This window comes from Dendropsophus ebraccatus, chromosome 14, assembly GCF_027789765.1.
Source record: "Dendropsophus ebraccatus isolate aDenEbr1 chromosome 14, aDenEbr1.pat, whole genome shotgun sequence".
Lineage (NCBI taxonomy): Eukaryota > Metazoa > Chordata > Amphibia > Anura > Hylidae > Dendropsophus > Dendropsophus ebraccatus.
Genome location: NC_091467.1, coordinates 75,732,062 through 75,746,616, shown reverse-complemented (window position 1 = coordinate 75,746,616; position 14,555 = coordinate 75,732,062). Strand labels below are relative to the sequence as shown.

General features: G+C 49.1%; 1 protein-coding gene across 1 annotated transcript; it reads left to right on the top strand.

Moving 5' to 3' along the window:
• Positions 1-5,912: 5,912 nt before the first annotated feature.
• On the top strand, positions 5,913-14,347 carry SRSF6 (serine and arginine rich splicing factor 6). Its single transcript, XM_069953360.1, has 6 exons — positions 5,913-6,065; positions 8,530-8,678; positions 10,724-10,836; positions 11,166-11,368; positions 12,454-12,744; positions 13,073-14,347. The coding sequence occupies exons 1-6, from the start codon at positions 5,959-5,961 to the stop codon at positions 13,809-13,811; spliced, it is 1,602 nt and encodes a 533-aa protein (XP_069809461.1). The 5' UTR covers positions 5,913-5,958; the 3' UTR covers positions 13,812-14,347.
• Positions 14,348-14,555: the final 208 nt, after the last annotated feature.

Sequence of the window (14,555 nt, the reverse complement as noted above, 5' to 3'; positions counted from 1 at the left end):
GACATCACTGGAGAAGGCTACAGTCATTTCTATGCAAATACAGATTTCCCTACAGGAACAAGTCTATCAGTCTTAAGGACCTATTCCACGGAACGATTATCAGCCGATATCAGCCGATCCCATTCCTTTCGGCTGATCGTTGAAGTTGTTTGTCTTTCAACATATTGAAAGACAAACGACTTGTATAGCAGCGATCTGCTGCTACCGCTCCGCAGGGCAGGAGTGGCGGCAGCAGACCGCCGCCATATCCTATGGGCTTCCCGGACGATCAGCGATCACCCGGACAGCCCCCCGCAGCTCTCCCCGGCCTTACCTGCTCGCTGCTGCTGCGTGTAATAGCGGCAGCAGCGAGCGGGGAATGAGGAGCAAAAGAGCGCTGTCATCGCTCGTTTGGTCCTCAGAGTTGGGCCGTGGAATACGGCCTTTACAGTATAATTAATGAAGGATGAAGCTGGATTACATGTCACCTCCATAACACAGCGTGTACAGGGATCTATGATGACTATTGGTGCAGCGGGTGGGGGAGGTGAATGCTCCGGGTGCTGCTGTTATAGATTGTAGTATTACAGCGGCCACAATCACTTCTCTCCAAACTCAGCATGCTGGGATATTAGGCTGGGTTCACACTGCGTTTTTGCAATCCGTTTTTTGCAAAAAACGGATGAAAAAAACGGATGCAATTGTGTCTATCCGTTTTTCCATTGACTTCCATTGTAAAAAATCAAAACGGATCCGTTTTTTTTAACGGACACAAAAATAATGTCAGCTACGTTTTTGTGTCCGTCAAAAAAAAACGGATCCGTTTTTTTTTTACAATGTAAGTCAATGGAAAAACGGATTGCAAAAACGCAGTGTGAGCCCAGCCTTAGGGTCCTTTTACACAGAGAGATATGGTGTTATATCGAAGGATCGGCCGGTCACTTGCTAGGTGGTGAGGTGTGACACCACTCTTGTGGTTGGCCGACATACAGCCGGACCTTGGAGTGTTATTCCGTGACGCCAGTGCCTGGTGGGCACACCGGTGTGGTGGCAAGCCTGCTTTTAGTTTACAAGGCCGGTTGTATCCTTTCCCCCTGTAGTCAGTGTCCTGCTGGGCTGCTACCGGCTCTTTTGGGATAGAGTGATCCTGGATGGCCGGAGCGGTGTAATGACGCTCCCGGACTATGAGACAGAAACTGGAAGTGTCCCAAGGCAATGGTGTGTGCTGTGTCTGGAAAACGGAAAAATCTGAGTCTCTTTAATCTAAATAAGCTTGTTGTTTACTAGAAAGTGCTTGCTTGCAGTAGGGTAGAATCTTGTACCGTACTGCAAGCTAGCGCTTTCTAATAAACAAAAGGTTTCTCTGGATAAAGCACTTGATAATATAAATGACAATAGTTCCAGACAAATAGTTGACAATACAGTGACCAGATCTGTAGTAGGAATATAGTAGAACATAGTCATGTCGACTGAGTAGTGTACTGAGTGATACAAAGAAGCAGAGAAGTGGAGAGGAGGATGTCGTGAGAGTCCCAACCCAAGTGGTACTGTGCTCTGCCGGGATGTTGGAGGATGAGGTAGAAGAATGTTAAGAAGAAAAAGAAGAGGAGGAGAGCACATGTGCCTGTGTATGGACCTTGAATAGTCTTCACACCACCTTATGCCCACTAGCGTTGGCTTAACCGTATAAATGGGTGACACAGGCCCCAGACCTTGTTTTTTTTTTTTTAAATCAAGAAAATTTTTATTAAGGTTTTTTAAGAGCTTTTGTCAGACAACAACAGGGACGGAAAACGGACACAAAGTCCATCCCTGGGAAAGAAAACGTACACAGACCAAACAAGAACAAAGAACCCTTTGGCAATGTCCTGTACAGTGTAAGCAAAATACAATAAAAAGTCAATACAAGAGAAAGAAAATAGTTGTATTGTCTTCTGTAACGGCGAATTCAGTTTAGACCAATGCTCAACCATCCAATAGCTAACATAAACATCCACTTACTCAGTACCACTCCATCCGGAGGTGAGGACAAGGGAGGGGTCCTGCCCCTAGTAAGCTATGTGGGTGCCAAACCTGGTGGATCTAGCCACCCTGCCCAGATCTTTTCAATTTTCTTCAGAGCGTCCCTTTTTTGTAAGCATATTTCTTGTTGGCTATTAGCCAGTTTACCTTGGCAATAAATGAGGACAGGGCTGGGGGATCTTGGTCGAGCCAGGACTGCGCTAGCAACTTCCTGGCCATATAGAGTATCCGGGCCACTGCCAGTTTCTCAGGAGCTGTTAAGTCTATGTCTTTGACACAAACTAAGGGGGATTGCTCCAACTGAATAGTAAATAGCTTTTGAATTGTGGAGGCAACATTTTGCCAGTATCTAGTCAATTTAGGGCATCGCCAAAACATATGCAGGAGTCCCCCCTCGTCCCTCTGACATCTAGGACACAATGCATCCAGTCGCATCCCCACTTTAAACAGGAAAGCAGGGGTCCTATACACGCGGTGTAGCAATTGTGATACATGATGCTGTTCACCCTCAGACAGTTGGGGGGTCATACCCAAAACCTCCCTCCATAAATCATCCTCCAATGGGCCCAGATCAGCCTCCCACTTCTCCTTTATGGTTAAGGGAATTTTTCATGGATGTGAAGGAAGAGAATAGATATAAGGCCTGAAGTGGATGTAGAGGTGCCCACAATATGTATGGGTGGAATATTAACCCGAGAACAGCACCCTCCCCTTCACAAGCATGGCGCAACTGCAGGTACTTGTAAAACTGGTTTTGTGGTATAGGGACATACAGCAGCTGATAAGTACTAATAGATGTGAGATAAAGTAAATTACAGAACTGTATAACTTTCTGACACCAGTTGATTTGAACATAATGTTTCTAGCTGGAGTTCCCCTTTAAAGTGGCGCAGTTATACTGTAGAGGTTTGGTGTAGTGGGGGCAGTACGTTACCCCGTCCCTCATGAATCTTCCTCCGCACTCTGCAGGGATGAGCGTTACCAGATGAATATTCACCAGGCCTCAGACCGTGTTCACATGAGGGTTATTTGTCCCCCTGTATAACAGCTGTGACCGCTCTGATGACCCCACAGAGACCCCAGATGGGATGGAACTTGTCGCTGTGATACATATTATGGATGGGACGTTCACACAGGAGCGGAATACGGCAGATTTGTTGTGGATTTTCTTAAATAATTTGATTATTGATGTCACACTCAGCAGAAGCCATAATCTGCCGTGTGACCCCTGATAATTCTGCCGTGTGACCCCCGATAATTCTCTGTGTGACCCCTGATAATTCTCTGTGTGACCCCTGATAATTCTCTGTGTGACCCCTGATAATTCTGCCGTGTGACCCCTGATAATTCTGCCGTGTGACCCCCGATAATTCTGCCGTGTGACCCCCGATAATTCTGCCGTGTGACCCCCGATAATTCTGCCGTGTGACCCCTGATAATTCTGCCGTGTGACCCCTGATAATTCTGCCGTGTGACCCCTGATAATTCTGCCGTGTGACCCGATAATTCTGCCGTGTGACCCCTGATAATTCTGCCGTGTGACCCCTGATAATTCTGCTGTGTGACCCCCGATAATTCTGCCGTGTGACCCGATAATTCTGCCGTGTGACCCCTGATAATTCTGCTGTGTGACCCCCGATAATTCTGCCGTGTGACCCCCGATAATTCTGCCGTGTGACCCCTGATAATTCTGCCGTGTGACCCCTGATAATTCTGCCGTGTGACCCGATAATTCTGCCGTGTGACCCCTGATAATTCTGCCGTGTGACCCCTGATAATTCTGCCGTGTGACCCCTGATAATTCTGCTGTGTGACCCGATAATTCTGCCGTGTGACCCCTGATAATTCTGCCGTGTGACCCCCGATAATTCTGCCGTGTGACCCCCGATAATTCTGCCGTGTGACCCCCGATAATTCTGCCGTGTGACCCCTGATAATTCTGCCGTGTGACCCCTGATAATTCTGCCGTGTGACCCGATAATTCTGCCGTGTGACCCGATAATTCTGCCGTGTGACCCGATAATTCTGCCGTGTGACCCCTGATAATTCTGCTGTGTGACCCCCGATAATTCTGCCGTGTGACCCCCGATAATTCTGCCGTGTGACCCCCGATAATTCTGCCGTGTGACCCCCGATAATTCTGCCGTGTGACCCCTGATAATTCTGCCGTGTGACCCGATAATTCTGCCGTGTGACCCGATAATTCTGCCGTGTGACCCCTGATAATTCTGCTGTGTGACCCCCGATAATTCTGCCGTGTGACCCCCGATAATTCTGCCGTGTGACCCCTGATAATTCTGCCGTGTGACCCCTGATAATTCTGCCGTGTGACCCGATAATTCTGCCGTGTGACCCCTGATAATTCTGCCGTGTGACCCCTGATGATTCTGCCGTGTGACCCCTGATGATTCTCTGTGTGACCCCTGATAATTCTCTGTGTGACCCCCGATGATTCTGCCGTGTGACCCCTGATAATTCTGCCGTGTGACCCCTGATGATTCTGCCGTGTGACCCCTGATGATTCTCTGTGTGACCCCTGATAATTCTCTGTGTGACCCCCGATAATTCTGCCGTGTGACCCCCGATAATTCTGCCGTGTGACCCCTGATAATTCTGCCGTGTGACCCGATAATTCTGCCGTGTGACCCGATAATTCTGCCGTGTGACCCGATAATTCTGCCGTGTGACCCCTGATAATTCTGCTGTGTGACCCCCGATAATTCTGCCGTGTGACCCCCGATAATTCTGCCGTGTGACCCCCGATAATTCTGCCGTGTGACCCCTGATAATTCTGCCGTGTGACCCGATAATTCTGCCGTGTGACCCGATAATTCTGCCGTGTGACCCCTGATAATTCTGCCGTGTGACCCCCGATAATTCTGCCGTGTGACCCCCGATAATTCTGCCGTGTGACCCCTGATAATTCTGCCGTGTGACCCCTGATAATTCTGCCGTGTGACCCGATAATTCTGCCGTGTGACCCCTGATAATTCTGCCGTGTGACCCCTGATGATTCTGCCGTGTGACCCCTGATGATTCTCTGTGTGACCCCTGATAATTCTCTGTGTGACCCCCGATGATTCTGCCGTGTGACCCCTGATAATTCTGCTGTGTGACCCCTGATAATTCTGCTGTGTGACCCCTGATAATTCTGCTGTGTGACCCCTGATGATTCTGCCGTGTGACCCCTGATAATTCTGCCGTGTGACCCCTGATAATTCTGCCGTGTGACCCGATAATTCTGCCGTGTGACCCCTGATAATTCTGCTGTGTGACCCCTGATGATTCTGCCGTGTGACCCCCGATAATTCTCTGGGTGACCCCCGATAATTCTGCCGTGTGACCCCTGATAATTCTCTGGGTGACCCCCGATAATTCTGCCGTGTGACCCCCGATAATTCTCTGGGTGACCCCCGATAATTCTGCCGTGTGACCCCCGATAATTCTCTGGGTGACCCCCGATAATTCTGCCGTGTGACCCCTGATAATTCTCTGTGTGACCCCTGATAATTCTGCCGTTTGACCCCTGATGATTTTCTGTGACCCCTGATGATTCTGCCGTGTGACCCCTGATGATTTTCTGTGACCCCTGATGATTTTCTGTGACCCCTGATGATTTTCTGTGACCCCTGATGATTCTGCCGTGTGACCCCCGATAATTTGCATTGATCTGATAAATCACTTTGTTGGTGGGATGATTGATCCATTATCTATACAGGGCTCTTAAGTTGTAAAAACTACAGCTCCCAGCATGCCCCGCGGCCCCACGGCCACCAGAAGCTTCGTCCCCGGCCGCGCACGTGCTCGCCACCTCAGCCTCTCGCGCTCTAACACTGCGCAGGCGCTCGCCCGCCCCTTTCTGCTGCCACGCCCACCTAGTTGATAAAGCTCCCCTCCCGCCTTTTGTCGCGTCACTGTACTGCGGGAGCTGAGGCCGCCATCTTCTCTAGCAGCGCCATGCCGCGTGTCTACATCGGGAGACTCAGTTACCACGTCCGGGAGAAGGATATCCAGCGCTTCTTCGGGGGCTACGGAAAGTTACTGGAGGTGGACCTGAAGAACGGGTGAGAGGGCGGGCGTGAGGGGACCGGGAGGCGCGGGGGCTACAGGAGCTGTCCCTGGCCGCCATCTTGGTATCCGGGGGGGTCTGTGTACCGGCACCGGGCGCGGGAGGAGGAGGGGAGGCTGCAGTGACGTCAGCATGCCCAGGGAGAGCTGCCTCACCACTACAACTCCCAGCATGCCCAGGGAGAGCTGCCTCACCACTACAACTCCCAGCATGCCCAGGGAGAGCTGCCTCACCACTACAACTCCCAGCATGCCCAGGGAGAGCTGCCTCACCACTACAACTCCCAGCATGCCCAGGGAGAGCTGCCTCACCACTACAACTCCCAGCATGCCCAGGGAGAGCTGCCTCACCACTACAACTCCCAGCATGCCCAGGGAGAGCTGCCTCACCACTACAACTCCCAGCATGCCCAGGGAGAGCTGCCTCACCACTACAACTCCCAGCATGCCCAGGGAGAGCTGCCTCACCACTACAACTCCCAGCATGCCCAGGGAGAGCTGCCTCACCACTACAACTCCCAGCATGCCCAGGGAGAGCTGCCTCACCACTACAACTCCCAGCATGCCCAGGGAGAGCTGCCTCACCACTACAACTCCCAGCATGCCCAGGGAGAGCTGCCTCACCACTACAACTCCCAGCATGCCCAGGGAGAGCTGCCTCACCACTACAACTCCCAGCATGCCCAGGGAGAGCTGCCTCACCACTACAACTCCCAGCATGCCCAGGGAGAGCTGCCTCACAACTACAACTCCCAGCATGCCCAGGGAGAGCTGCCTCACAACTACAACTCCCAGCATGCCCGGGGAGAGCTGCCTCACAACTACAACTCCCAGCATGCCCAGGGAGAGTTAGCTGCCTCACAACTACAACTCCCAGCATGCCCAGGGAGAGCTGCCTCACAACTACAACTCCCAGCATGCCCAGGGAGAGCTGCCTCACAACTACAACTCCCAGCATGCCCAGGGAGAGCTGCCTCACAACTACAACTCTCAGCATGCCCAGGGAGAGCTGCCCCACAACTACAACTCTCAGCATGCCCAGGGAGTTCTGCACAGGTTTGGGACCAGGGCTTTGATGATCTCCACAGGCCCGAACCCCAACCTGTCAGGTCAGAGGTCACCTGCTGCTCGCTGTCTGTGCTGTCACATGTGGGAGTGTTGCCTGCAGGATGCTCAGCTTGTCCGGCTGTCCCATAGGAGATAGTGGAGGATTGCTGCCACCACTTCTGTTACACGGGGCCACAGCCCGCAGACCATCGCAATTGTTGAGCCCAGAAGAGCAGGATAACACATAGGGGTAATATGCTGCAGGTGGTTTTTCCATCTTACCGATTACCTTCTGCTGTCCAGACACGATGGGAGTTGTAGTTTTGCAGCAGCTGGAGGTCGCACACTAATATGAAGCAAGTGTTGTAGCGGCCGGCCGGCTTCCAGTGTGGCGGCTATGCTCATCACATCACACTGCACCTGATCGCACAGCTGGTGTGTAGGCTGATCACATGGTACAGGTGTCAGTCAGCGCTGTAGTAGTGTGAACTGGGCCTGACCATGTGACCTAGGGAGAGACGGCGACACAGGGCTGAGTCCCAGAGTGTTAAGGGCACCTGTCAACATAACGTCGGGGTCCCCGTCCTGCATGAGCATGTATTGATGAATTCCCCTTCAGGGTCTGTTCACATACAGTATAGCAGCGGATTTGATGCCACAAGTTTTGCACTGGAATCCCCTGCGAATAGAGCCCCGTGGCTGCTCTGCGCTGTACGCGGCTGCTCTGCGCTGTACGCGGCTGCTCTGCGCTGTACGCGGCTGCCCTGCGCTGTACGCGGCTGCTCTGCGCTGTACGCGGCTGCTCTGCGCTGTACGCGGCTGGTCTGCGCTGTACGCGGCTGGTCTGCGCTGTACGCGGCGGCTCTGCGCTGTACGCGGCGGCTCTGCGCTGTACGCGGCGGCTCTGCGCTGTACGCGGCGGCTCTGCGCTGTACGCGGCGGCTCTGCGCTGTACGCGGCGGCTCTGCGCTGTACGCGGCTGTACGCGGCGGCTCTGCGCATTGGCGTACACATCTCTATAGCTCTGCTGGTCACACACATTCTTTAAAAAAAAACAAAAAATACTTTGCTTCAAAATCCTCATCAGACAGCGATGATCTCAGCGGGACACTGTATTAGCAGAAGCTTCTAGATTTGTGCATGGCGGAGTAATGGCGTGTTCTCTCATGTAGCCCATCCTGCGGCTCCAGCTGCTGCAAAACATTTCCCATCATGTTCAGAAAGCTGTAGTAGTGGTTTTTCAGCAGCTGGAAAGGAACCAGTCATGGATCTCTGACCTATAGAATTGGCGTCAACCAATGTTTTAAGTGAATTTTCACACGTGTCCGTGAGTTATGAGTCGTCCTCTGATCCTGTCCGTTGTCTGGTGAGTTGCGGTACGTGTTCACGCTGTAATACTTTGTGTCATTGCAGATACGGATTTGTGGAGTTTGAAGATTCCCGTGACGCAGACGATGCTGTGTATGAGCTGAACGGGAAGGACCTGTGTGGAGAGCGGGTGATAGTGGAGCATGCCCGGGGGCCGCGCCGGGACAGGGATGGATACAGCTTTGGAAGTCGCAGTAAGCATCGCATTTTTTGGTAGCAGGTCTTTGGGGAGTTATAGAGAATGCCTGCTGTCGTTCTGTGCTGTATAGTGGATTACATGGAGGCAGTGTGTAAGGGGTGAATGGATTTTTGCCATGGATAAGTGTTGTTTAAGTTACAGCTCATACACGGTAAAGAGGTAGAGAACCATGGCCGCTTTCTTCCTGCACAGCACCATACCTGACCTGAAATATCTCAGCCTGTGGACAGATGTGGGGCTGCTCCTAGAGGAAAGCTGCCGTGTTTTCTTATCCTGTACAAGTTTCCTAAAGGGTTCTCCATTGCTACAGAAACATGGCCACTTTCTTCCAGAGACAGCACTGTTCTTGTCTCCAGGTCAGGTGTGGTTTGCTATTAAGCTCCATTTACGTCAATGGAGCAACAAGAGTTACAAGATCTGCACCCAAACTGGAGACAAGAGTGGCGCTGTCTCTGGAAGAAAGAGGCCATGTTTTTGTAGCGCTGGAGAATCTCTTTAAGGATTTATGCTTAGCATCCACTACCTCTGTGTCTCTGGTATTAAAATCTGCCTCTGCTTTCTCCCCAATGTGAGCCGGTATACCCAGTATACGCAATACCACAGTATACCCAGTGTTTATAGGCTGTGATATGGTGCAGTCTCTTGTTGCCTGCAGAAATGCGGCTACATTTGGTTTCACTATAGTAGAAATGCGATGGCAGATCTAAACCAAAGATGGAGGTCAGTACGTCTACAGGGGGGTGAAAGGAGTTGAAGTTTTGGCTTTATTGCCCTTTATGCGGAATATGTTAAGAAACAGCTAGAAATTTGTTTATTAGCAGAAATGAATAATAATCATCCAGCAGGTGATAGCTTTGTCATGTATGTTAGGCAGGTGTCACATGGGTGTACAGGTGCGTTTTGGTTGCAGGTCCCAGCTTGACCCTGTCTGTGGTGATCTGACTGCTGTTGGTCGGGGTCATCAGACCCTCGGTCAGGCTGAGACTTATGGCCATAATACAGATATGGTGACTGTAGCCCAATGTGAGAACCAGCCTTCCTGCTGTAGATGACCTCGGTGGAGAGGGACGCCTATGTTAATCTGCTTTTATTATGTTTTGTTAGATGGTTTCTCCTCCAATATCCTCTTTAGCTTTCTCTTATATTTTTGATGGGCCATAAAGAAGTTGCAGTAGAGATAACTGTGATCCACGGGGGAAAGTTCATGTCTGTGGGGTCAGTGGTAAATCCTCTGATGTCACAGATGTTACCATTGGCCCAGATCCCTCCGTCCGTGTCCACAGTCTGTGTGTGGCAGATAGATAGATCTGGGCCATTGGCTGTAATGTGGGGTTAGACATATGGGGGTTATGTGGCAATGTCATTGTGTTTTATTTTAACTTGTATATTCTTAACCTTTTTGCATGTTGAATTCCAAAATCCTTTTTAACCGTCCTTGATGTTTCAATTTGAAAGAGACCAGTGGGGGCTGAGACCATTGAGGCTTAAGATGACTGCCTTTCCTGGTTGGCCTTTCCAAACATTGTGTGACCCTTGCCCTATGACCCTTTGGCTGACCTTACCGGAAGCCATGACGACAGCAGCCTATTGCCATTAGACGCAGGGTGATGGTGAGGATTTAAAAGGGTTAGACAAAACCGGCTTTAATCTGGACTAGGTGACTCCCCTTGCGTGTGCTTCCAAATGCCACTTCTCTTATACCTCCTGCTAAGCTTAATGTAATGAAGTGACTGGCATCTCCTGTAAAAACACTTTGTAGAAATGCATGTGAATACGTTAAACCTTGTAATGTCATTAATCCTGTTAGATTTCATGTTGACTGAGTGCGCTCCTTATACATGGCCATTCTTAACACTGCAGAATGGAGCGAGCAACTCAACGTCCCTGCTACCAATCATTCGCCAGAATCACGTCTTCAAAGGAGGTTTTACTGTAAAGCATCTCATACTCTAGTCTATAAGCCCTCCCAAAGAACTCAGAATTAGATAATGACTTGTGCGTTTGGTTTGCACCCCTGACATCATCTTTCTATGTGTAAAGGTGGCTACAGGAGCCAAAGGTCTGGCAGAGATAAGTATGGTCCTCCTGTGCGGACAGAGTTCAGGCTTATTGTGGAAAATCTCTCTAGCCGGTGCAGTTGGCAGGATCTTAAGGTGAGTGCTGTGAATTGGATTTAGCACTTAAAGATAGTGAAATTATTATGTTCCCATAGTGGTTTTGTGTTTTGTTTTTTTTTTCACTTTATTCAATGTGTAGATCAGGTGGTTTGGTGCCCGGGCGGTGGGACTACCACCCTCAGTGCTTGCACCAGCCATTCCTGGTGAGTAATGCACTTAGAGACGAGGAAGGGCTGATTGCCCCCAGCGCACCAAACCATTTACTATAATAAACTAATACACATTGGTTTTTCAAAAAATCACCTTCTCTTGATATTTTTTTATTTAGGTTTTTAACCACATACCTGCTTACAATTCTTTTGCAGGATTTCATGAGACAAGCAGGTGAGGTTACCTACGCAGATGCGCACAAAGAGCGTACCAATGAGGGTGTGATAGAATTCCGATCTTACTCCGATATGAAGAGAGCCCTAGACAAGTTGGACGGCACTGAGATAAATGGCAGAAAAATTCGCTTGGTTGAAAGTAAAACCCGGCACAGGAGGTCTTACTCCGGCAGCAGGTCCAGGTACAGGAAACGCAATACATAGAGAAGCAGGAATCACAGCACCTCCTGGAGGTCGCCTTCAGAGTGACTTAATCATCATTTCAGCTGCACTGTGGAGACTTGTATATAGATAGTCTGACACCTTCTATAAATGTTACCCTAAGGCTATGGCCACAATATATAAGAACAATGTCTGTTGCTTAACATGGCCGTGTCGATCAGCGTCTGCTATCTTATATACTTGCAGTATTGGCCGGAAGAACATCATTTTATTTTAATTGGAATGTGGGCACATTCGGGTTTACCGCAATCCAATTGACCACTGTGTGAAGCACGGCTGGGAGCCATACTTAGCACTCTGAGCACAGACCATTTTCCACGGCCGCTGTTGACCAAATTGCAGATGTAGAAAATAGACATGTCGATTATTTTCTGCAGTCGCAGCGAACAATGGCCGTAGTGCATACAGTGTGTATAAGCTACGGCCGTTGTCCTATTCAGTGCCATTTAATTAAGCACTGTTGGTAAACAACGGCCATTGTTAACTCCTCCAACAACGGCATTTACTGAAAAAAGTGTAAAAAATTAAATGCGGCAGTAGACACCATCCTTGCTCCATTTTGAACTGAACACTAGCATGTAACTAGTTATATGAGCCATAGGTATCGTGCAGTCCTGTGCTCATTACTAATTTCTTTAAATTTCATGCATTATGGACGTGGCCTGGAAATACCTGATCAGAATAGCCATTGCCCACGCTCCCAGCCACGTATATCTGCACGATATCAGATGTAGACTGCCGCTCTGTCTCCTAGGTAATCGTAGCCACTGTGAGACCCAGTGGTGTGTAATATGATGGTGCAGGGTCTTGCAATGGCTGCGGTTACCTAGGAGACTGATCAGGAGTCTTCATTGTGCAGTAATGTTACTGGGAGCGGGGGCAATGGCTGCTCCAATCGGGTACTTACAGGGCTAACCTATAATGAATGTCATTTAGAAAAATTACTATTGTGCACAGGGCTGTTCCATGGTGACTTTTCAATAACTTTGTGTCTACCTCCATTCATCCATGCTAAACTCATTTTCATACATTTTCTTTTTGTTAGGTCACGATCCAGGAGCAGGAGGAGATCTCGCAGCAGGAGCAGGCGGAGCAGCCATAGCAGATCAAGAAGCCGCTCCCGTTCTCCCGTGAAGAAAACCCGCTCCCGTTCTCCCGCCAAGCGGAGCAGGTCTCGTTCACCAGTGAAGAAGAGTCGTTCCCGTTCTCCAACCAAAAGAAGCAGTTCTCATTCCCCGGCTAAGAAAAGTCAGTCTCGGTCTCCTACTAAGGAAAGCCGCTCTCGGTCTCCAGTAAAACGGAGCCGCTCATGTTCACCTGCAAAGAGTCAATCAAGGTATATAGTCTCCATTTAATAAAAAAAATACTTTGTTGGTATTAAGATTTACTGTCAGTACGTCTACAGATTTTTGCTGATCTGGGAACCTAGCTAATCACAAGAATGTTAGGGCAGCTGTGCACGACTACTTGGTTTTTTCCACCCTGCAGTGGTGTCTCCATTTATCTGGCTGCAGTTCCCTGGTCACCTATGAGCCATACTGTGCTGGAGCGAACATTTCCTTTCACAAGAGGGTTTTCTCCATCTGAACAATGTGTGATGGAGCAGTCTGTTTATCTATTAGAACATATCTGTACATTTTATTTTATGCCATTATTTCTTCTAGGTCCAAATCTCGATCTAGAAGTAAGGAAGCTTCTCGATCACCATCAAAGCAGAGGAAGTCCCGATCAACAAGCAAACCCAATTCTGACCACGGCTCTCGATCCCGCAGCCGTTCCAAGGGAAACCGCAAGAGGTCTCGTAGTCACTCGAAAGGGAAGCGGGATCGATCCAGCAGCCGCCCCAAATCAAAACGTGAGAGATCTAGCAGCCGTGGTAAATCCAAACGTGATAGATCCAGCAGCCGATCCAAGAGCAAACGCGATCGTTCTCGCAGTCGATCCAAAGGGAGACGAGACTCTAAGGGTAAAAGAGATCAGTCAAGGGAGCGATCTCGTAGTCGGTCCAAGGGAAAGAGGGACAGGTCTCGTTCACGCAGTGAGTCTAAAGATGAACGAGAGAGATCCAGAGAGCGGTCTCGGGAAAGATCTCGTAGTCAGTCAAAGGGAAATCGAGAAGGCTCCAGAGAGAGGTCCAGAAGTCAGTCCAAGGAGGAACATGACCGCTCTCGTAGCCGATCAAGAAGCAGGGATCGTTCTAGGAGTCGATCAAATGTCAAACAGGAAAGATCTTCCCATAGTCGTTCCAGATCTCCTTCCCCGAGGGAAAATGGTAAAGGTGATGCCAGATCCCGGTCTAAATCACCAGTCCCACCTTTTGCTGGCAAAGAAGGTTCCACTTCTCCACCTCCCCGTGCCGCCTCCGCTGCCAGTTCTAGGTCTCGTTCTAGCTCCCCTGAGTAGTTTTTTGTTGTGATGTAGGTTTATATGCCCAGTGGTAGGACTGAGCCCCACAAGTTGATTCCCATAATCACTTTAATAAATGTCTTGGTGCAGGCATGTCCTCACTTTACCTGTGTCATATCCTGGCTACAGAAGGTTCTCAGCTATGTAAATATGAAGAGGCAATAATTTTTATTTTTTTTTTTGCATGAAAATTTCTTAAAGTGCGAAGGTTGTGGCGCTGAAAGGTCTTTTCCCTTCAGTTGTTTAGTACAGTGAATTAATATCGTAGATCAATGCGTTCAGATTACCACGATGAGTTTGGCGTGCACCTGTAATAAAGTGCACCGCATTCTGTTCTTGATGGTATGAAGTATTAAACTCTACAGTGCTTGATGGGAATTTTATGGGTCCCATTTCAGTTTAGCTGCTGACATTGTAAATAAAGGTTTGTACTGTCTCTGTGGGGCGTTTTTTTAATTTTTCATTTTTTAGGATGTTCTGTAAGGTTGTTTTTTTTTTGCAAAGCAAATAAAGTTTTTTTTTCTGCTGTGCAAGCTGCATCTGGAGTTCTTTATACCAATTGTATGTGGATTTCTGATAAAAAAAAATAATTCAGTTAAAATGCGCATATATACACACACACTATTTAGAATGTTCACACAGGCTTCCAGCATCCATTGACATCAACTAAAAAAGTGTTGTCATTTTTCTCAAAACTTTTTGAGCATTCCTATTCACGCCAATGTAACAATGTAAGTTGGA